This window comes from Channa argus, chromosome 1 (assembly GCF_033026475.1).
Source record: "Channa argus isolate prfri chromosome 1, Channa argus male v1.0, whole genome shotgun sequence".
In the NCBI taxonomy this organism is placed as follows: Eukaryota; Metazoa; Chordata; class Actinopteri; order Anabantiformes; family Channidae; genus Channa; species Channa argus.
The window spans coordinates 16,568,242-16,590,323 of record NC_090197.1 but is presented as its reverse complement, the minus strand read 5'-3'; the positions used below and the strand labels follow the sequence as shown (position 1 = coordinate 16,590,323).

General features: G+C 41.9%; 1 protein-coding gene across 2 annotated transcripts in view; it reads right to left on the bottom strand.

The window, feature by feature from the left end:
- sdc3 (syndecan 3) overlaps positions 1 to 20,303 on the bottom strand; it is a 32,399-nt gene extending 12,096 nt beyond the window's left edge. Inside the window, exon 1 of one of the 2 annotated variants that reach the window (XM_067502528.1) lies at positions 19,745 to 20,303. In XM_067502528.1, coding sequence (XP_067358629.1) covers positions 19,745 to 19,798 — 54 coding nt within the window. In that variant the 5' untranslated portion in view covers positions 19,799 to 20,303. The remainder of the gene's footprint in view (positions 1 to 19,744) is intronic. The other variant, XM_067502519.1, reaches the window with a different exon arrangement.
- Between the last annotated feature and the right edge of the window lie 1,779 nt (positions 20,304 to 22,082).

Here is a 22,082-nt window from a genome sequence, read left to right as displayed (position 1 = left end):
TCTGAGCTTTCAGACTGTGAAGAATAATTTGAATACTCCCTCTGTGTTCTGGCACCATCTGTGAGTCCCACTCCTCTATCTGTCCCTCCATGTACTGCAGAGCTGTTGAACCAGGGACAGGAATACAGTAAAGGACACTAAGACCAGCTTAAAATGTTCATTTAGAGAGGGAAATTATCTCAAATGTATGCCTAATCTCAAAGAATCCACATATTCTCTTGAAATAAATAGTCAGATTAAGGCAAAAAATGTTTTTTTACGGCCTAAACCTCTGCACATGACTCCTCTCCAAATTCTAATCCTGTGTCTCTGGGGTAATTGTTCACTTGTCTTTTGATATATACTGTAAATACATGTGTGTTTTTGAGCAAAAAGTAGTACTAGTGGTTGTAGCTACAATCTGTACAGGAAACCTAATTTCTACCCATGTTTGGCTAGGGTTTTGATCCAGATGAATAGTTGAAGCAATATGAAACTGACAGTTTATTTGCACATGTGTAGAACAAGTCTACGCTATCGAAGTAACACTGGTGGGTGTGAGCGCAAATGAAATTTCTTTATCCGTACAGACTTAGAAGTCTAAGTCTGACTGCTTTTACAAGTAAAAAGCGGCACTATTGCCACTACCTGTTTGGGTACCGACAGAGTTTCTACCTGAGCCTGATACATGTGCTCTGGTGAATTCTCTGGCAGATTTACAAACTGCAGATGTCGTCTTTAAAAATCTCCTTTTTAGGGGTAGAAAAACATCATTGTAGTCTAGATGGCGGGCCAAGACAGAGAAAAAGAGGAAGCAGTCTTAATCTGAGCAGAAAGTGTCTATATTTGTTGTAAAGATGCCATGCTTCAGCTCAGTTGCATTACATAAGCCAAGCCCAGCTTTTAGTATTTGCTGTTCTTCATGTCGAAACTCCATTCGTTTCACCAGGAAATATGTCTCATTATTATGTTAAAAAGCTTTAGCATCCGTGTAACCCCTAAATTAAATAATTATTAGTCACCACAGTAGATAGTACAGCAGCATTTTTCAGCAAATGCATCATTTCACAAGAAAAAAAAAAAAAGTCTGTCCAAACTCATTGAGCATTTCAACCCCTCAAATTTTTCCTGTGAGGAACTAGAACCACTAGATGAGCTACTGCAAAGCAGTCAGTCTTAAACAATGAAGCTCTGTGGTAGTTCAGGCAGGCACGTAAGAGGTTTTAAGATTATATGTATGAGTAAAGTCATATATATTACAAAGATTGACCCAAATGCTCTGTAAATACACATCACTGACCTGCTTCCTTGTTGCTGAATCACTGTCTGCTTTCCGTAATTTAACTGCTCTTAGCTTCCTCCCACAGCAGCATTTAGATGTGCTGACCATTAGTGGAAAGAACGGTCACTATGACTAGTCTGCAGCTGAACAGCCCCATATGCAGTAAGTTACAATGCACTGTGTATCCTGACACCTGTCAATCCTGACCAACATTATGTTTTTCGCCATGCTGACCCCTGCCTACCACAACGTCGAATCACTTGGTGGTGTTAATGTTGTGTATATATAATTTCAGAAATTTATTTTGGTGTGTTCTTTGGCATTTACAGCTATTCCTACAGCATAGGCAGTGTGTTTGATGGTCACTCAGATTTGTACCAACGCCTCACATGAGCAGAGCCACATCACCAAACTAAATGTGTATCATTGTGGCAATGAATGTTTGAAACCTTGATGTGGGATGTCAAAGCTGTCGAGCAGCTACTTGAACACAGCATGACATTTATGGCTGAAAAACAATAATTATCTAGCGGACCCACCTCCGCCCCAAAATGAGGTAAAGTGATCTTTATGGGCCACATTTCCAGCCTTGCTGCAGTTTAATTCACTGTAGGTGGATGGCCCACGTTTTATAATGTAGCTGCTGATTCACGGTCGTCTCTGTGTCTGCTCCTCTCCAGAGCAGCCTGACCTACACTGATAAGAGTTGGAGGGTATGAGCGATGCTGTTCACTGACAGAAGTGGCCCGTTGATAGCTCTCTACCTGGAAGAGGGCACACTGATAGGCACCTGCCCCCTGACCACTTACACACATACAGGAAAAACTGCATCCTGTTAAGTGTTTGCAATGCTCCACGCTCATTTTTTCTTTCCGGTGTGGACCTCGACCCTGTCAGCATTGACCTCTAATCTCCCTCCATCTTTTACTTTTCCGCTTCGTCTCACTCTGTGCCTTGCTCTTACCAGCTGGGCAGGTTGGACGTCGGCCAATATGGACGCTAACACACTTACAGTCAGACGAGGAGATGTGAGATAGCTAGAGGGCAGGTAGTGTGTGTGGGTGTGTGTGTGTGTGTGTGAGTAGGTTACCAGGTGATGGCCTGGTTAAGACACCTGCCACCTTCAGCAGAGATTAGCACAGAAAGCCTCCTCACACTCATACTGCTCACACACACTGTGAAACTTTATAACACAGACACACACACAGACGGTTGGATGTCGAGACAGTGTCTTGTAGCACTGACGTCAGATGTGAACCTTTAAACAGCTAACACCTGCAAACTGCAGACAAGGGGGTCAACAAAAATCCGTGTCAGTCTAACAAAATCCAAAACTTTACTTCCATGTTCATGGATACAGAATCAGTCAGTGTTCTCCTGGGCACAGACACATGAAAGGGCACGCAAATTAATGTGCATTTTAATTCAGGGCTCTTATGCAAATATTGGAAGTTCATTCATTGGGATACTGTGAATAGCTCATTGATAAACCAATACAAAAGAAGGAGGAGGCACCAGTCAAAACTTACATTTCTGAACAGTTTCAGCTTTCACTAATGACTTTAAAGCTGAAAAATGCATAAAACAGGTAGATTTACTATGTTCTTACTGACACTCCAAACCCACACAAAAATACTACAACATGCAAAATTTTACAGTAAACGAAAGGGGCACAGGCACAGAGTATTTAAACAATAAAAATGCAAGATTTTTCCACACGATAAATACTGTCAAGTCTTATAACAGTATTGTTCACCCCGTGGGATGAAACTATGCAGCATGCATCAAGGCAATTCTCCAACCATATTCCTAATACATATATTTACTGTCATGGCTTTAATGTCTGTAATGAATGTGTCCTCCTGTGAAATAATCACTATTTTCAGCCCCTCGGGCCTCTTTTTCTCTGCAGTAAGCCAAGTAACATAGCTCCAGAAAGTTAAATGATCATTTAGTGTCAAGAGATTCTTTACAGTAACAGCTGCAGCAGGGGGTCATGAGCAGGCGTCACTTTGTGTTTGCAATAAGGAGCCTGCTGAGCAATTTTACACTGATTAGCTGCTTAAAATATAGCGTGGTTCTGGATGTCTTGGATAAAATCAAACTAAATCGCGATTAATAGAAAAATGTTAGATGTTAGTGTTCAGATTAATTTGAGGTTGAAAACAAAAAAACTTTGTACAGTATTTTAGCTACTTATGTTATTTTTACATGTGTATTCATCTAAAACTGCTATATAGTGCCAAAAACATGCTGTAAGTAAACCTGAGTGGGTAGAAATGCTGATTTAATCCTCTGCCAAACACATTTCTGATCTCTCCTGCATGTTTGTCTCAGTTTTTTCACACACAAGTGCTCTCTGTGACCAGTGAATGTGAACCACTGAGCAAAAACTATAAACATGTTCATGTACAACAGCCAGTGAACCAGTGAAACACTTTTCGTCCCTGCACTATTTTTAGTCCCTCCTGCTGATCAAATTCCTGATAATGCTACCGTAGCTGATCCTCATTGCAGCAACGTTGGCCGTATTTATTCCCCGTACAAAACCTAGGGGAGAATGGTATTACACTGGCTCTAGGTGGTTATTCCAGCTCACTCAGGCCCCAAAGCAGTCTCAGTGCAGCAAACCACAGCTGAAAAGCATCTAAGCACTAATATTATCTTTCTCCTCTGAATTGTAAGGACAAAGATGATCCAAATGATGAATGCCCTCATGAAAAGTCACACTTTTGCTAAATATGGTATATAGTGCAGTAAATGGCTTGGTCAGATAGCTGTAGGTAGAGAACAGGTGCACAGTGGAGAGAAAAAATATCTGGATCACTGAAAGGCAATTTGAATCCATTTTCACACACAAAGTAATATTCAATATTCATCTCATATAGCCGTTGCAAAACAACAGACCCGAATCCAGTTGTGCCAATAATTAGTACACCCCCATATCCATCACTACAGCTTTTTCTTCATTGTTAACCTAATGATTAATCATCATTAAGTTGAAAACCCCACCACTACCACCCTTTATACAATTGAATATGGTCTTCAAATTGAAAAACTGGATAAAATATAAGAGAATTCGGTTTCCTCTCGCCAGTCCGTTTAATCCGGTCAATAATAAGCAAACATTTTGATCCCTTTACGCCATCACCTGACTTCATCCTTTTCTCCAGTCTTAATTACTATAGCTAATAGAGGACTTTGTCATTTCAACAGTTTGTTTGGAGGCATTTGCTGAAAAGACTGGTTTCTCACTATTGCTGGCAATAGTTCACAGTGTCAGTTCAGTGTCATCGAAATCTTAACGGGCTTAGAGACGTGTTTGTGAGTTTCATTACACTTCTGCAGATGTAGACTCACTACATAGCGAGAATGAAGATCCCCACAGCACTTGAGAAGGCAAAGTGCACCAAGCTATCAGTGCTGTGGTTTTTCTTAGAGAAATAGTCATACAACAACAGAGATATCAGGAGGGAGATGGTGTGAAACTTTACCAAGACAGGAGGAACTGTGCATCTTCATCTTATTTTGCAGAGACAACTTTTCATCACCCTTATTCTTAATTAACAGTAATCAAAGTTTAACAGTCATGTCCCAAAAATAACTAAGCTGTTGCTGAGGGAAGTAAGACAGAACTTGTTGTGAAGTTAAACTTCACCTAATATAGAATAATAAAATGAGCATTGGCCATAAAACAAGTGCTGGTGCTTTACAGTAAAACATAACTATGGTTATAGACCATAATAATTTATAGCAGCACAGAGCGATTTTTTTCTATTTTGTTAACTGTAACGATGTCTGCACTTCTGGCTCATTGTAAGTGATGGGGTTTGGAGAAAGGATCAAATCCTAAAAGTGCCCCGAAAAATATTTAATTAAATACAAACAGCCTACATTTGTTAAATACATTTTTGTTATAATGGATACTGGAATAATCTTACTTGATGCTACCACCAGTAACCATAAGTGTCACATAATGATGTTAAATAATAGAATTTCATAATATTCAGCAATTATTTTAAATTGGATAAATGAAGAAATAAACCTCTTTATAAAGACTTTAACTTTTGAAAAGCAATATTCTGTTGCCTTTGGAGACTGAGCATGATTTTGTTGCTGAGCCTGGCCCTCAGCAACTGAGTGGGTTTAATCGGTAATACCTCAGTTTCTGCCCTTTAAAACGAGCAGCTGATACTGAAACCTGCCCTAGACACACACACACACACACACACGCACACACACACGCATTAATGCAAAGATCCACTCAGTTCTGGGGTGAGTTAAGGCAAGCAGTTTGATGGGAGTAGGGTTGGTACAGTGACTGAGAAGAAGAGTGATGTATATCAGTGTGTAGGGCCCAGCTGTTACACTAATCTGACAATCCAACAGGATTAAAGACCCCATCTCAATGCTAGTGCACACACACACAAACAAACACACGCACAGACATATACAGTACACAAGGCGTCTCTGCATAGAATCCTCGTGCATTATATATGACCTTATGAAACATGCATCTCTGAGTGAGAGGGTGTGTGTGTGTCACTGTCCTGCTGCCAGAAATGCCTTGAGATTTGGACATGACTGCTACTCCCACACTCACACAATACACCGCCGTGTTGTATGCTTATGTGAGTGAGTGCTAGAAGTTTTGTTTATGGTGTTCAAAGGGTGCCAGTATGTGTGTGTTAGTGATTGGACTGATGTTCGGTAGAGAAATGTTGCAGTGAGAAGTGAATGCTTGTGTGTATGAGTGTGTGTGTGTGTGTATGTGTGATTATAGCCTGCCTCAATGGGCCTATTTCTGAAGGACCAGTGGGAGGGCGTGGTGCCTGTGGCTGGAACTTTTCTCGTGTTTCTAAGGAACTTTTCAAAAGAGCTCAGAAATGTGGCTGCATGAGAGAGAGAGAGAGCCCTGCGGACCATGATGCCTTTGTGTAGCAGAGAACGAATGACAGGGGCACTCAGAGCCAACCCAGAAACGGTAATCAATGGTCTCTTCTTAGCCCAAAATCGAAAACCTTAACACACACGCACACACACACACGAAAGAGTGCACAAAAAGGACGATGATGAGAATCACAATTCTACCAATATACAGTAATGCGAGTCACAGGGCAGCATCAGTGTGTGAGTTCATATAATTACAGCTTGTGTAATCAGGCTAATGACAGTCATGTGACGATACATACCCCAAGGAAGTAATGGGGATGAGAAGGAGGAAAAAAATCAATGGTTAAATGGCTGAGTTTTAGAGAGGAAAGGTACAAATGGAGAACACTGGAGAGGAGAAAAAAAAGCAGCAAGGGATGATGGGATATATGTACCCAGAGGTGGGAGGTGGTGAAGAAGAGTGTTTTTGTCATTGATGCAAGAGAGAAAAATCCAATCAGCCCTGTGTAATTCAGTCTGGAATGGAGAGATGCACCTCGACAAGTGTGTAAGTGTGTGTGCAGAGGGCATGATGACTATTATTATCATGCCATACCTTTCTTTTCTTTCAGACACACACAGATGAGGTAAACAAAGTGCTGCTCCGGGGGACCATCCAGAGCAGCACTTTGACCTTGCTATGCTTTTGTGGCTCGCTTCCATTGGTTGAGTGGCAATTGGCAATATGGTAACCAATCCTGAGGCTCTGAGTGCTTTCTAGCCATCAGTCACTATACAGCCATGAAGTCCATCGATTCTTCGTGTGTTGCACTAGCCCTTAGTATCAAACACTAATTACGCAGGTTGTGAGATCTGGTAGTTGAGTGAACTCAGCATGTGGTCTCAGTCTTAATGTGCCACACAGACCGAACGCTTGTAACCTAATCATGAGATACTGATTAACAAAGCAATATCAGAAGACTTGAACCACACATGAGCCAACATGAGAAACAGGAGTTTCATTTGTTCTGATTTTTTCTGTGAATGGGTCATCTGCTATCTCAGCAGATGTACAATATTATTTTTAATGTTCTGCATCATCTTTTCAGAAGTTGCAACCTGCTATGGGTCACAAAATAGTCAACCTTTCAATTCTCACTTCCACAGAGACACTGGGTTTTTGGAGTTTCGGTTGCACTTGTACTATGATTAGGTTTACAACAGGGTATAAAATTATTAATCACTTTCAAGTAATCCTTTTAAGCAAAAATGCTAAATATTCTCTGTTTCCATTATCTCATATGTGGGGATTAGGTTTTTTTTAGTTTTTGTTAGTAGTTTTTGTTTTCACAGCGGGGTTGACAGGTGGGCTATCTACATGACTTTTAAGAGACAAAACCAAAAACCTGTGCATTCACCATGCAACTCTACTAAAAAGTATAACTTATTCGTCTAAGAAGTGTTGCTAGGTTTCTTTTTTATAAAGTGTGGACGTGTTTACCAATGTTTGCAGTCTTTATACTAACCTTCTGTTTCCAAATCCACTCTTTAAAACCCAGACATGATCTCAACCTCATACACTCTAGGAGACCAAATAAGCAAATTGCAATTAAATGGCAACAGGCCAATTGTATTGGGAACCTAAGCCACATTCTGCATTAAGTGTCACTAAGAAACACACACGGTTGATAGGTGTAAGTGGGCAAAAATGAACAATAAATGGGTAAAGTATACCCTGTTGCCACGCAGACAGTGTTATCTTCCTTCAGCCTCTGTTGAATTGCGTCACTTAAAAAAAATTTATATCTCAAAGCTCAATGTGAGAGCATGTTCACTCTCCACTGATTGTTCTTTAGTAGTGTAGTTCGTTTTAGCTCTCAGTAGACAACATTTGTCACTGACTGTTTAATTAAAAGGTGGATTTAGGTGACTAATGACTCGAGAATGATTGTCCAAAGCATAGATTAGCTCCTGAGTGTCTGGTAAAACAATGAGTCGTCGTTAATTCTGGTTACTATGGGTTCAGTTTAATTAAAGTGTGACGGGGACGTTTGGTCAGTGTCGCTGTAAACAGGTAGACATGCGATTCTGGTGGATAGGAAAATGTATGAGTTTTGATACGATCTTGCTCTTACAGGCCTCTCCTCTCTATTCTGTCTCAGTGTAATCCTGTCCAGGTTGTTCCCTTCATTCAATCTGTCTCAGCTGCTCTAAGCTCTTTACAGGCCTGAGTTAACAACCAGTCTCTCTCTCTCTCTCTCTTTGCTGCTACCAGGACACAATTCCACCTCCCTTTCATTTTCTCTTTTTTCTATGCCTGTGCCTTTTATCATTTCATCTCCACCTAAAGCCAGTCCTTCCCCATTCTTCGTGAATTTTCTGATGAACTACCTGTATCTTTTTTTTTTTACCTCTTTTTATCACTTTTACATATTAACAAATTCTCATTTCAGTCTAGCTTTTCTGCTGCTGCACTTCTCTCCAATCTGCTTTTTTTTCTTCACTTTTGTCTGTGATTGCCTCTGACCTCATTCCACTTTTATTCCGTTCAAGTCTCTTTTCCCTCCATCCCCACACAATATCTAATCACTTTCAAATCTGTCACCACACCTCACTGCTTTGTTCAGTTTTTGAGGGGAGTGTTCAACCACCAACAATTTCTGTGCGTTATCAGGTTTTAAGATACAATTTACGCTCAGCAATCCAAATGTTTCTTTTCATGGTTAGCAGTGAGTGTATTAATAATGTATTTCTGGACATTTTAAGAAATGAGAAGGTAAAAATGGTAATTGTTTATAACAAGGGTTGTTTGGAAAGAATTAAACTTTGTGATTACAATCAACCAACAGGCCACCAAAAATCCTACATTAATACTAGTACCAAGAGAAACTTGTTAGTAGCAACGTGTAATGAAGACCATAGTCCATAGTCCCATTGTCTGGACAAACATTATCAGACCTGTGAAGTGCACTATTTTAGTTTACTGAATAAAATATTTCCATAGCAGAGTGATTAGCGCTGGGACCTCACAGCTAGAAGGTTGTGGGTTTGTGCCCCGGCCGCATGCTGCCTCTCTGTGTGGCGTTGATTCAACAGAGGCTGAAAGAAGACTGTGGTTTCCTCCCAAAGTCCAAAGGTTAATTGGTGACTCTAAAATTGCCAGTAGATTTTGTCTGTATGTGTGTCCCTCTGTATTGGCCCTAAGATAGACTTGCGACATGTCCATGGTGTACCCCACCTCACGCCTTCATCCCCCCCACAACCCTAGAGAGGATAAGCATATAATGGATGGATGGGTGCATAATTCCATGGCACAGGTGAACAGAAAAAGTCTCGGACCAACAGGCATCAAATGGCTCGTCAAAATTGTAATCTTTTTGGTCTATTATATAATTGGATATTCACTGATTACATTTAGTGACTAATTTCTGAGATTTTGTAAACTAAGCAAGTCATTCGAACAGATATATCAATGGAAGATATATTATTAATTAGAACTGTGTACCTTAATCAGTTGTAAGGCTCCTGGCATTAAAGCAACATTAGCACTGAAGAGCATCTATTGTCAAAGGAAAATAAAGAGACATTGCATCTGCACTTTAAAATAAAAAATATTCAAATGAAACTGAGTCCTAGAAATCAGTCAGCACAAAATATATTGGACAGGAATATGGACATTGTTAGGGTAACAGATTACCAAACAGGCCTCAGTTAACCACCGGTCTCTATCTGGAAGTTTAAAAGTTACTGTTTTCTGCACCAAATGAATTTGAGATCTGTTTTCCAGTCCACTCAGATGTTACACTCAGACTCTGAAGACAAGATAGCTACTCCAAACAGACATGCTGACTCTTCATAAAACAACAAGGTGCAAAGCAGTAAAAGTCAGAGCTCTTTCAATAGCCACATTTACACCAAGTTGATTCAGCCAAAGCATCAAGACGTGAGCTGTTAGACAGCTGCTGCTCCTGACTTTAACCTTGCAAATGTGCCTTCTTCAGATCACTTGCTGGACAAGTGTGCCACATTTGTGATTTTTAGCATCTCATAAGGCTTCTTCATCATAGACAATAGTCAAACTTATTTTGTTGTTGATGGCTGCGTGACACCACAAGTCCTAGTAAAGCTACATTTATGCTTCTGCTTTGAATTTATGCAGATGCCAGCGGACTATGCCAAACTAATGTTAAACAGCAGCTACCTTTACTGAACTTACCACAACACAAACGGTCTGTATGTCCATTAAACTGACTGTGGCAGAAGGACCGCAACCAGTTGTTGCAGCCTGAGTCAATTTGATGTGTAGTTACATCTCTGAGGAGGTGAACATCAGGCTACAGAGTACGATACGCAGCTATGCAGTACCTACAGCATAGAAATCTAATTATTGACAGTGACACTGCACAATATCCAGATGCTGCAACTAGCTCACCTAAACTAAATGTAGTCATTTTAATTTTGGATGAATTAAACCTGTGTTTTCGCTGTCAAAATGTGTAAATAGAAATCTGTTTTAGACTGTTGGTCAGATTGAAACAGACATTGAGCTCTGGGAAAGGGCTCTGGGTATTTTTTTATTATTTGTGCTGGTTTGGTTAATTGCTTAATCAAGGAAATAATTGGCCAATCACTCAGATATGAAAAGAATAGTTTCAGTCATAAAGTAAACTAGAAACCAATTAAATACATCACAAACTCACACTGGAGGTGACTGGAGCCAATTTCAAAATCCCAACTTCAGAAAAAGTAATTACTGTCAAAGAAGTGGCTCTCCTCTATCAGGTCCTCGTCCTCCTGTGTGTAATGTTTCACTGTGTAGTGACCTGTCAAACTGCCATGTGCAGCTGCCTCTGTCATATCCTGTCATGTCATAATACTGACGCCCCACTCAGCACAACAAGGGAAACAATTATGTCTCACACACACACAATACACATATGCACACTTACTCTCAGTGTCAATCACCCTGTCAGACCAGGTTCCCTGCTGGCTAAGATTAGGGCTAATCCACAACTGTTGGAATGAAAGATTAAGAATGAATCACCTGCTGCTGCAAAAGTGTGTGCAAGTGTGTGTTTGAGAGAGAGAGTGTGTGTGTGTGCGCACATGGAGGCATTTATAGAAAAGTCCTATTGGAAAGAAACCTGCTGCAACCATCAAGCAATATTGCAGACTCCCAACCCTCACAACACACACACACACACACACACACACACACACACAGCTCATTAGCTTCATTGGCTCGTTCAAACTGCAAACACTTTTGCAAGAGCCCTTTAAAGCATAGGGGTTCAAAGGTTCACCTGAGAGGGTCTACACACAAACACACACAGCAGGTTTCAATGTCTCCATTTAATTGGATCGATGTTTTTCCCTCATGGCTTGCTGATAGTTGGGGGGACACGAGGAACATGTAGGAAGCCTTTTGTTACTAAGTTCCTGTTTATTAAGACAGGCAGAACAAACGAAGAGATCTGCGTCAGTGACAGAGGAGGAGGAGGAGTAGGAGGGCTCAGAGAGAGAAAACCATCACAGCAATGAGCTTCTGACCTCGTTCACTCCTCTGTCGGGGCGTTGGGCTAAATAATTCAAACACACACATACACTGTCACATGCCTTTCGCACACAGTATTTCTCGCTCTCGTTTCCACAAGCTGCTGTTCAAGTGCACAGGGGCTCCTTTTTCGCCATTTCTGTTTCTGTTTTAAATGTAAACATGCACATATAAAAATATACACCCATACAGAACCCCCTTCGTGCACCACTCAGGAAGCTTGAAGGCCTGAAAGCTTTAAGCATCTATAAAAACTCCCAACCTGTGTCCTTCCTATAGCCCCATGACCAATTAGACACAAAAACACACTCAAGTTGTTTATATTAGTATGCAAACAGGCAGATCACTGTCACAGTGGGAATTTAAATGAAGCTGTGACGAAATATTAGTCTCAAACACTCATTTCTGTGATAAAGGAGATAAGTCGAATTCATGTCTATAAACTTTGTTTTCAAAGACAAACATTGTTTCAAAGCAAAAACTAACACTGATATTAAAGACAAAATGGGTTGAAAACAAAAATGGTGGCATTTATACAGTCTACGCCTCTAATGCTAAGCTAAGTGTCTTTCTTTGCAACCACTGACACTCCCTGAGTTATAAAAGCCGTTCATAAATTGCTATTAGTATTCTACGAGCCATTCACATTTTCATGCAAATAAAATCTCTGATGTTTTGATTTAGCCTGATAAAGCTCCCATTTGATTTGATCTTTACCTTGTTCTGTAGGACCTTAAAGACATTCCCCTGGGCGGACGCACTCTGTGTCTTCCACTGTGTCTTCATTTACAAGCACTCTACCACTATTAGGGCCAAACAAACTAACTCAGGGTGGAGTGGCCATAGCAGCCCATTTGAAAGACGTGCTCCCAGAGGATCACGGGCAGTGATAGCATTTCCAGTCAGAGCAAGTTCGAAATGGCTCTGCCAATGCAGACTGTGAAGCCAGCTATTGGTACAGAGCAAAGGCGATTAAAACTGTGACTTTGCTCCAATGTTTTATCAGATCCTCAAATCATCAATTATCAAGCATTTAAATGTTTAGACTATTAAATGAGAAAAAAGGACAAACAGCCATCACACGGCCACAGAGACAAAGGTCAACAGTCCAAAACACATTAAACAACATTAAATGTAAGAGAAGTTGGAAAAAGATGATGTATCATCTGTCATTTTAAGTCAACAGTATAGTGATGATGAAAGAAGAGATAAAGGCAGAAACACAACAGAAAACCAACACACTCTTTACAATAGTGACTTAAAGAAACCTAACAGCCAATAGAGAAGGACTTGACTTTATTATCCATCAATTAATCCATTGGATACTTTTGAACCAAACAGACACTGTGGACATATGAAATTAAATGCTATGGATCGAATCACATCAGCAATTTGTTTCATTTGTGACTGGACTGTTTTACAAACAGACAAAAGTTTCCCAATTTATTAGACCACTGTTTAGGCTACAAATTAAGTAAAACTCCATAATTGCTGACTAAATCAAGACTCCAGTGTCCAAAACAGACCAACAGCCCAACAGATGGAGAGGGAGATAGAGGGAATCAAGTGCTGGAGGTCAGATGGAGGCCGGCTTTACAAGGACGACACTCTGGGTCCAGTCAGTAGTGCGAAGCTTTACAAAGGTTTTAACCTGTTCTTATCAGCTGCCTGCCCAGAAATACACATGACAGCAGTCCCACTGGACTACATTGGGTTTGAGCTCTATATGACTTCACCTCTGTGGCCCTTCGTTAACTTAATTACCCAGTCGACATTGCTGACACACATGAGTAAACAGAGTTGTATTAAAGGGATATAAATACACATGTGATATGACTGAAAATGTTATGTTGGTGGAGCGCATTTCTGATTCTCACTTAAACAGATACAACACACACACACAGGTTTTGTTCGTACGAAGGAGGTGCCCTGTTTCTGGGGTTTTTATTTATAGCGAAAGCTCTAAACACACTGAGATCCCAGAATGCTTTGTGGTTTTGGGAGACGGCACTACATTTATGCTCTCTAATTTAGAGTCTTGTGATAGCACAAACACACAAACACATACTCTGTACTATATAGGTGAGACACAAGTCCTTCTCCTGTCTCTATTTCCTAATGTAGCAGAATAGTTGGAAGAGAGAAGATGAGAGGGAGGAAAAAAATAATAAAGGAAGAAAAAAGTAAAAGAGTGGATTCAGAAAATAGAGAATGAGCTATGAAAAGCTGTGAATGAGAGAAGCAACAGAGGCAACAGGGGGAAAAAAACGAGACCAAACAGAATGAAAGAGGAGGCGATAGAGCTGTGACAGCAGCAGCCATGGTGGTTGTCATGGTGACGGCCGTGGAGAGCAGGTAGAGGCACAGTCTCCTGGGAGTGAGCAGTGCATGCCTCCGTCCCCCACCCCCACTGTCTCTCTCTTTTAGCATCCCTCCATCCTGGCTCCATCTCCATCTCTTTTGCCTTGCTCCATCCCCTCGCTGTCATCCCCATCATCCAGCCCTCATTTTCCCCCTTCTCCCTCTTCATGTCCCAATATCCCCATCTTCTTTCTTTCTCCTCCTCCATCACTCATTCCCTTGCCTCCCACTCTCTTTCCCCTCCTGGTCCCTTTCCTTCCCTTGGTTTCTGTGCTTCCTTTTCCCTCATTTCGAGCTCTCAATGCTCTTTTTCCCCTGTTCTTTCTTCCACACTCTTGCGCCTTTCCCCTGTTATCTACGATCCCAATCTCACCATTACCTTAACTCTTTTTCCATCCTCACCTCTCTCTATCCCCTCCCTCCTTCTTTCTCATTATCTTATGGACTGTACACCTCCCTTTTTTCCATTCCTCTATTCTCCCTCCCTCCTCTTGTCTCTATATTCATCTAACCCCCTCTCCAGAGAATATGCATGTGAGTATGTCTGCACAGCATTGTCCAATTACTGCAAAGGAGACTCTGGTTGTGTGTGTGTGTAGCATCTGCACAAGCTGCGTTTCTAGCCTGTTTTGACCTACCTAAAACACCTCCAGCATTCTCCGTCTCCCTCTGACTCACTGAATCAACAAAACTGCAGCAAACCACTGTGAATATTCACTAGCACTCACTAGTGTGTGTATGTGAATGCAGTGTGTAAGATGATCAGGAGTTTAATGTTAATGTGCATCGGTGCATAAATGTGAGCAAGCATGTCGGCACTTGTGTGTCTTGGTGGATATCGTGAGAACCAAAGTTTCCATTTGGGTGAGTTGAGGCTTAAACTGCTTTCTTTGTAAAATGTAGAACCTGAACACAATCCAAGAGGGAAAGTTTAGTGTTGAACAATGACTGGACAACAGATACACTCCAAGCCAAGCTCACAAAAGTTGTAACTTATTCACAATAAAATCATATAGCAGTGTGATTTAGCAATATAAAAGATACATTAAAGAGCAACAAACAGGTAATAACCAAACATCAACAACACAAACAGTAACTAAAAGTGTTTTCAAAAAGAGAGGAAAATAAATAAGATCTGGGAGGTTTTTTTATCAACTTGAAAAGAGGTTCTGCAGTTCGCTACAGGGGCAAAAAAGATTAAATGGGAAGCTTTACAGTGTTTGTGCAGCTTACCAATATGTGTTGCTTGAAGTCATATCTTCCAAATCTCCACCGGAGCGGTGGCTGGTACAAACTTAACATGCCCCATAGTCCATACAGAAACAATACTCAGAGACAGAGCCAGGGTGAGAAGTACTACACCATCCACCTAATGATTAGCCATTTAAGGTTTGCGGACAAAGGCAGCACATGCTCTGCCTTGAATATTTCGAGATGAGTTCAGAAACGGCAAAGGTTGGTCACCCTCAGAGTTATAATGTGTGCGGCAGTTCAGCCCCATATTTGAAGGCTTCACAGTGCTGTTGCATGTACTGTAGGTATATAAGCAAGTACAAATTTATTCTGAATTTTAAATTCCACAGAACACAAAAGCACGTTTTAATTTCTCAGCACTTTCAAGTCAAATATTGATCTGAGTCACCTTTATTTGTTAGCACTAGCTGACAAGGGTTAGTCAAGAGCAATCCTCTTTCTCTGCCATGCATTTGGCCTCTCAGACTATATGCACACTAATCTATCCTCTAATTGCTGGAGGTTTTTATGCAGCCTGACAGGAACCACAGCCAAAACAATAAACATTTTCTATTTTTTTGCTGGACTGCTATTATCTTCGAAAGCACTGCAACAAATTTCATCATTGTGTTCTATTTCCTGTTGTAAATGCAAGGTGACTGAAGTCACCCAACTTTCTATGTGCTCTGCACTTCTGAAACCCAATCTTTCAAATGAATTGTAAAAAGCATTATTTTTCACACTTCTTGCTACAAAAGCTGCATAAACTCTTTGCAACTCACATATGACAGCCACATTATTTAAGGTCCAAGAAGTCACTACATGGTCTTTTGAGCATTGACAAACTACAATGACAGCCTCTGTTTTGTAGAGTTTTCTGTACAGGGCTGAGCATTCAGTTACTTTTAGGTATTAAAACTCCAGATTTGGCTTCAAATTCAGAGCTTCTATTGTCAGAGGGAGGACACCTTGATATAACAGGTATTGTGAAAGCTGGTTTCTCCATCCCCTCATACTCTTATCAGTCTAATAGCAAATGGGAAATTCCATTTCTTCTGAGTTGAATCAATCAGTAAACTTTCTCTGTGAGAAAGAAAAACTCATTTCAGTCAGTGCTGCACATATGCCAAGCTGGTCCTCCCCATGTGATAAGAAACTGCTTTCAGATATGGGTGAGCAGCATGTGTACACATCCAATACAAACACACACATAAATAGCCAAAGGGAGGAGACAGTGAGAGAAAAGGGGGGCATAATGTTTTTCTCACTGAAGGCTATCATTATTCTCTCTCTCCGTCCATGTTCACCTCCAGACATCGCCCTTCTAAATGTGACTCTGGATATGAACCATGATCCTTTTCGTTTCCTGTATTCACTGGAAGGTGACCCTCCCATTCTTACACACATACACCTGAAAGAATTCTTCCTCCACCCAAGAAGTGTTTTCTACCTGTCAGCTTGTGTGTGTGTGTGTGTGTGTGTCTGTGTGTGTGTGTGTTTGTGAAGGGACTTTGTCCTCCAGGGCAGTGAGAGGGACCTACTTCCTGTGTCAAATTGCCTCTCACATTCCTCTCTTCCTCAATCCGCCTCGTTTGGGCTATTTTTCTCCTCTTTTGCTCCCTCTCTCTCACTCCTCATCTCTCTATTGGGGGCTTTGTCGGCTATCGGAGGCACAAAACACTGATTCATTCCCCGAGTTAAACATGATCCTCAAGAACACAATGCTTTTTTGCAACACACACTCTATCGCACACTTTTCAAGGCGTAAGGGTTGGCGAGAACAAGTTTTTGGCAGCAGAAATTCACTATTTTTGAGCCCACACACAGACAGATGGACATCCAACGCTCTCATGAATGCAGACGGATGCACACACACACTGCCTATCCCTGGGACACAACAGATGTCTGTGGGAAAATTAGTCTCCCATGTAAAATATAGTCACCCGGATATGATGTCAAAACTTTAATAACAGGAAACACCCAGAGTCTCAACACTATAGGGATCACTCATGAAAAAAAAACATACACACACATGAGTCACTTGGTTTCAAGCCAAGAGGCTTTTTTTAAACAAATCCTGTCAGCAAATCCATGTGATCGTGTGTGTTCAAGGCCTGGGTTGCTTGAGGTAAGTCCTGCAATTATTAGACTGTTGATTTGTGTGTTACTTATTCAAGCAACACCTGCATCCATATGAGCACTCCTGACACAGTATATATTTAACTGTGTGTACGTGTGTGTGTATACATATACACACACACACATATATATATATATATATATATATATATATATATATATATATATATATATATATATATATATATATATATATATATATATATATATATGTGTGTGTGTGTGTGTGTGTGTGTGTGTGTGTGTGTGTGTGTGTGTGTGTGTGTGTGTGTGTGCTACACCTGTCTCCGTCTGAACACTTAAAGACAGATTAGGTCAGCTGGACGCCAAGGATCTTTGGCACAGATCGCAACCGACTGACCCAGTAATAATCAGTGTGTGTGTGTTTGGTGTTGAAAATCACTGCCAAAAGCTGCACAGTATCACAGCAGAAACGGCACTCTGAGATGCTGACAATACAAAATTGTGTCCAAGTAAAGAAATGAAGGCAAAGTTTATTTAGGAAAAGCAAACAACTGCCATGAGGATCCAGAGGTCAAAGGGGCCCAGAAACCCTAAGTTCACTCGCGTATGCAATTGGTTTGTTTCAGCTAAGGAGGGTTCTGCATGGTCTGACCTGGTATTCCTAAATACATAATTTGCTCAATGACTAAAACCACATACATAGAGTAAAGCTCCTTTCTATTTAAATATGTTTATTTGTGACTTGACTTTATTCTGCTGAATGAGAATATGAAACTAAAAAGTTGTTCCCGCATTTATCTGCTTAAGAAAGAATTTTGAATTTAGGACATTGTAAGTTTAAGCTAAACTAAATACTGTGAAATGCACTTTCCAGTAAAATAGTATAACACAGAATTAACACTCATTACCAAGCAGGAAAATATGTTTGGTTGCTTAAAACATTTCTGGAGGAGGTCTTTATGTTAGGAACTATTGCAGCAAAGGAGTGGTGGCTGGACTGGAGGCGACAGGATGATGGAGGCAACAGGATGTACAAACATACACAATGCACTGAGGGCTTTATGTACATACACAATGCACTGAGGGCTTTATGTGGGGGTCTTGTAGGGCCCTAACTGCATTTTGGTCGATAGATTAATGTGACCATGGATTGTAAAGTTAAAACGAGATTAAACATCGTGCAGTGTTATAAAGAAAACTGTAAACTCCCTATTTAGCTCCACACTTAAGGAATATTATATGAATAGGAGCCTAGTGAGAATATTGTGTTAAATGGAAATCTAGATCTGGGTTTTGATCATTTTCGGTGCTGGTTTCTTTTTGTCTCAATGATGAGCTTGCACCCTCCTCTTCCTCAACCTTCTCCCCCTCACAGGATAATTCTGGATTAATCGGTAACGGAAGGTGTGGGCGTGCTATGATGGGGTGGTATAGGGGGGTGCGCGTAATGCTCGGCGTGGATGGTTCCGGAGAGGAGGTGTGTGGCGCGAGAGAGAAAGAGAGACGTGGTGGTGATGATGGGGGGGGGTCGCGCATTCCCAATCTGCTTCCATCCTCGCGATTCCCGATGACATCATTCCATCCAAGCCTTCGTTCGTGCACCGCATCCGCCGTTAACTTCCCCTTTTCCCCACCCACTTTTTGCCACACACACTGCCGCACACACACCCCTCCGGTTAGAACGCGAGGATGCCCCCAGACGGACGGACTATGACATTGGGACAGTATGAGCAGCGGTATCTGGTTATTGAAGGGACGCGCGCCGAACAGTTTGGAGATCGGACATGTAATCATCCCTTCACACACACACACACACACACACACACACACACACACAGACACGTCCCACAGTGACTACCCGGTAATAAAATCGTTAACCCGCAGTATGACTGGAACCCCCCAAATTAACAGCCGGATGTGAGATGAAGACACAGACGCCACATACCGAGGCACCACACAAAACCCGTAATCAAGCTCAATTAGAGATTACACGCTAATTACCGATACACACACACACACAGACCCTGCACACACACCTTCTGACTCGAGGGGACACAGGCCATAGTAAAACCCGATATGAGACAAAGACTGGTGTGTTTTTGTGCGTGTTTGCGTAAAAGCGGGGGGTGGGGTGCACGGGAGTCGCCGGACCCCCAGACGGGAGTCACGGACGGCCAGTGAGGGCTGATATGTAGGTCGGGAGGAGGATTTCCTACCGATCACCGACCATCACTGTTTCATTAATGATGGCGCAACGCGCGCACACGCGCGCGCAGACACACGCATGCACATAATTGCCCTGGTTCCTATGTGCACACGGGCTCCCCCCCGTTAACAAAAGAGCGGAGACTCGTGCTTACCGTGGCGGAGTGAGCAAGCAGCGCCGTGAACGCCAACAGCCAAGGCAGCTTCATGGTCGGGGTGTGCGGGCACAGCCTCCCGGTGCCGCCGCTGCCTTCGGGGAGGTGGGGGAACAAAAGCTGCTGCTCCTGGTTGGTCTCGGCGTCTCAGCAGTGTGTCCAACTTCAGAGCGCACCGCCCGTCCGCGCGACCATCCGTCCTTGTAGTCCGGCTTTTTAATCCTAGGCTTTAGGCGCCGCTGCTGCTGCTGGTCCCGTCACCAGTAAAGCTATGAGATTTTGCCTATTTCCCTTTGTCTCTGTCGGTTTCTCGGAGTTTGTGGTGCTCAGGACCTGGTAGATTTACTATTGGGAGACGCCAGACTCCGTCTCTTAGCTTGCGCTCAATACACACTCGTGCTCTCTCTGGCCTCTCTCACTGAGCACACACTCAGGCGCTCTCTCTCTCTCTCTCTCTCCTCCCCCTCTCCGTTGAGAGCAGGATGTTCCTTATGGCGAAGCTGCCTGGCCTGGGAGTCTGTGTGTGAGTGTCTGTGTGTGAGTGAGTGTTTATGTGTGTTAACAACTTGATGGGGCGAAGGGAGTGGAGGAGGGTCTAAGGAAGCAATGGTGAGGATGCCCCCTGCAGCTCGTTTAGGCACCCGCTCTACACACACACACACACACGAAGGGGGCAGGTCACATTGCATACCGCTAGGTATTCATGGCTGCACCCAGGTTGAGGCTTTTGTTAAGCGCTCATGCTCCCCATTACGTCCACACCTTTATGGGGCCCGGTGCTCCGCTTTGATTGGCTGAGCGCAGTCACACCTGTGTCTGTGTAAGAGGAATGAATATTCATGCTCTGCTGGCTCTGTAGCCTAATTGTGTCGCCTAGCAACCGTGCAGTTGAGCCGTTGCTCGACGGTTACTGTGTAAAGTACAAACAATTATAGGGCGGACTCTGTCGCTGCACAAGGAAACACTTATCACAAATGGAAATTGAAACCTACTAACACCTTCAATTGGTTGGCATATGTTAGCGAGGTCAACAACTCCACGGTCTATAACGTTTTAAATGAAGCTTGAAAGTTATCCTTGCCCTTGGAAAAAACTTCTAGAGCTTGATCAAGGTACACTAGTGCTGTACAGCAGTAGATTAGGCTGTTTTGTTTGAAGAACTGCACCAAAAAAGAACGCGAAAAATATTGGACTTTGCAAAAATATGGGATGTTATAGTTATGGCACTATCATAGTCCTGTAAAAAAACCTAAAACCATTTTCAGCAAAACCTTTCCTTTGTTTTTTGTTATATATAGTTAAAATCTTTGATCACAATCACCAGTATCAGACACATGGGAACCAAAATGGATAAAATAGGGCAAAATGAAAGGGGGGGGAAATACTAAAAAGAGACAAAAAGATCAAAAATACATACAAACTGATCACAAAAAAAGGTGACCCTTCTTTGGTTTTGTTTCTCTGTATCCAGTTGGAGGGTCCCATATAGGAGAGGTGTAAGACAGGCAATGTGAGTAACAATGCAGGACCTATTCTAAGGTTGTATATCGCTTAACAACTTTGCAGTTAATCACATTACCACAAACCACCTAAAACACAATAGCTGTTAATGGGGGAGTTCCCTTTAGGGCTTAACTATCTTACCATACCCAGATTTTACAACATTCAGGCGGTTTAAAATCACTGCAGGCAATGCACTCTCACATCTTGAGGTTTTATTACCTGCTCTGAGAAACCAACAAAGCTGTAGGATTTCTGCCCCCAACATCACATCCACCCTGACTTGTTTTTTCAAAGCAACATGTTGCTGTTTTCACTCAGGCCCAGCACGCTCCAAACAAAAGTCAGACAGGTAGATTTATTTTATCCTACACTGCAGAGTTGACACCTGTTCAATGCCACAGTGTAGCCTGATAATCTTGTTAAAACCTTGGGCTCATTACTCATGTCAAAAGTATTATTCTCAGTGCATTAGGCTACTGGGTGGATTTACTATTGTTTTGTTCCCTCCTCAGAACACCACTGGACTTGTTCTGACAAGATGAATCTTATCCACTCATGAGCCAATAGTCAGGTATATAATGAAACTAGTGATAGTGTGTGAAACAAAATATTTATCAGTATTAATTACTGTAACTGCTACTATTTACTGGGAGGAGTTTTGCTGTAACTGAATTACTGCTTGTCATTAGACAGATGCAATGTTGAGGATTCAGCCATAGTAATCAGTCACATTTATCGAGAAGCCACAGGATTAGCTCCCGTCCCCCCTGTGACTCATGTATCACTGCAGAGATCCATCTAGATGAGCGGCACTAAAACTTTTGCGCTGGCCCTG